The 2486-nt window shown below is 59.1% G+C and overlaps 1 protein-coding gene across 1 annotated transcript; it reads left to right on the plus strand.

The window, feature by feature from the left end:
* Positions 1–459: 459 nt before the first annotated feature.
* On the plus strand, positions 460–1398 carry TMEM121 (transmembrane protein 121). Its single transcript, XM_009981903.2, has one exon. The coding sequence runs from the start codon at positions 460–462 to the stop codon at positions 1396–1398; it is 939 nt and encodes a 312-aa protein (XP_009980205.2).
* The last annotated feature ends 1088 nt before the right edge of the window (positions 1399–2486 follow it).

The following is a 2486-nucleotide window of genomic DNA, read 5'->3' on the forward strand; positions in this document are numbered from 1 at the left end:
CTCCCCGTCCTGTCCTGCCAGCCGGCTCTGCCTGCTGCCCCATTGCCTACCGCGTTGCCAGGGATCCGTGCTAGGATTTGAGGCTTGAAGCCCAGAGGTTCATCAATGCCGTAGGATAACCAGAGAGCCTGACAATGATGAGGCCCTTGCCACGGAGGAGGGACGTCCCTCCAGGAGGGCCTGTGCCCCTGTGAGCCCTGGCTACTGGTGGCAGAGGAGCGGTGCTTGCAGGGCACGGCCAGCCAAGGGCAAAGAGCTGCAGTGGGGTCTGCAAGGGCAGCCCAGAGCCCTGGGAGCGTGGGGCTGCCAGCTGAGCCACTGCTCCGCCGTGGACCTGCTCCTGGGGCTGGGGGACGGAGCAGCCATTGGTCCCCAGGCTCACTGTGGATGTCCTCCTGCGCCCCGCCAGTGGGACTGCTCCCCTAGTGCCGGCGCGGAGGGAGGGCTGCTCGTCTCACCATGGTGCTGCCGCCGCCCGACAAGCGCCACGTCTGTCTGACCACCATCGTCATCATGACCAGCATGGCCTTCATGGACGCCTACTTGGTGGAGCAGAACCAGGGGCCCCGAAAGATAGGTGTCTGCATCATCGTGCTGGTGGGGGACATCTGCTTCCTCATCGTGCTGCGCTACGTGGCGGTGTGGGTGGGGGCGGAGGTGAAGACGGCCAAGCGGGGCTACGCCATGATCCTGTGGTTCCTCTACATCTTCGTGCTGGAGATCAAGCTGTATTTCATCTTTCAGAATTACAAAGCGGACAAGAAAAACCTGGAGACGGTGGCCAGGAAAGCCCTGACCCTGCTCCTCTCTATCTGTGTGCCGGGGCTCTACCTGGTGCTGGTGGCCTTGGACAGCATGGAGTACATACGGACTTTTCGGAAGAAAGAGGACTTGCGGGGCCGCCTCTTCTGGGTGGCCCTCGACCTGCTGGATATCTTGGACATCCAAGCCAACCTCTGGGAGCCACACAGGACCGGCCTGCCCATCTGGGCAGAGGGGCTCATGTTCTTCTACTGCTACATACTCCTCCTGATCCTGCCTTGCGTGTCCCTCAGTGAGATCAGCATGCAAGGGGAGCACATTGCCCCACAAAAAATGATGCTCTACCCCGTCCTCAGCCTGGTCACCATTAACATCGTCACCATCTTCATCCGGGCCATCAACATGGTCTTGTTCCAGGACAGCAGGGTCTCCACCATCTTTATTGGCAAGAACATCATCGCGATTGCCACCAAGGCGTGCACCTTCCTTGAGTACAAGCGGCAGGTGAAGGAGTTCCCCCAGAACGCCATCGCCCTGGAGCTCCAGCAGAACTCCCTCTCCCACAACCAGACCATCCACACCACACAGGGCATCCCCCACGAGCCGTCGCCCACCAGTGAGATCCTCGACACATGAGGGATCACCCCCAGCCGAGTGTTGGTTCAGACAGCCCCATGCTGAGCGGAGAAGGGATGCTGCTCTCCTGCCGCGCGGGGCGAGTGCGACGGACGAATCCCGGCGGCAAGGGCTCTTCTAGGCACAAAACACCCACCATGTTTTAATTGAGCTATGGAGTGTCCCCTAGATGTCTTCATCTCAGGTATAACCCTAGGAGTCCTCCAGACAAACCAAATGAACTTGCAAAGGACCCAAACCAGCTAACCCTCTCTCTCCCTCCTGCCGACTTCTCCTCTCCCGAGCAAGAACCGCCACAATTGCAATGTCCCTTTTTACTCCTCCAGCACCTCACCTTTACTCCAAGCCTGGAAGGATGATTTTGTTACCGGAGACCTTCTTTTTATGGAGTGGGGACAGGGACGTACGTGTACGGGTTGGGGAGGGAGGGTGGGACGTTTGAACCAGTAAACCCTGTGATGTAGATGTCTCTTATCTCCGATGGTTGTGTTTACAGTTTCCTATTTATAACGGCTCCCAGGGGGCTCCCGGGCTGCTCCCGGGGCCAGTGTCCTTGTGGTGGGTGGTGGGCGAAAGCAGCAAGCCCCGCGGCAGGGAGCAGGGCTGGGGGCCGGCGTGGCAGCCCAGCACGGGACGAGGGGGACCGCGCCTCCGCCAGCGCTACGCCGACTGCCCCGGGAGCAATATTTGACAAGCTAACGCTGATCGAATGCTGGTGTTTTATGTATTTCATTCACTCCAAACGACTCAGCACAATATTTCTATTTTCAGGAGGGTCTCTCGCTCTCTCCCCGCCATCACAAGCCTCCCTGCCCGCCGCGGGCAGGTACAGGTGCCCGGGAGGGCTCACTAATAAGGATGGTGATGATGCGTTTCACCCCGGCATCAAGTGTTTATAAAGAGGGCTGCTTTCCACAGCTACTATATTTTTTAAATAAAATATTTCAAAGAAAAAAAAAAAAATCCCCAAAAGAGCCAGGAAGGACGTGCTGCCCCGGGCAGGCGACTGGGCTCAGGGCCGGGCACGGGTCTCCTCTGCCGGTGGGCACGGTGGCAAGGGGCTCGGCTGGCCACAGGCGGTGGGGTGG

Source organism: Tauraco erythrolophus, chromosome 10, assembly GCF_009769465.1.
Source record: "Tauraco erythrolophus isolate bTauEry1 chromosome 10, bTauEry1.pri, whole genome shotgun sequence".
In the NCBI taxonomy this organism is placed as follows: domain Eukaryota; kingdom Metazoa; phylum Chordata; class Aves; order Musophagiformes; family Musophagidae; genus Tauraco; species Tauraco erythrolophus.

Coding starts and splice junctions, on each gene's coding strand:
- TMEM121 (XM_009981903.2), top strand. CDS start 460: ATGGTGCTGCCGCCGCCCGACAAGCGCCACGTCTGTCTGACCACCATC.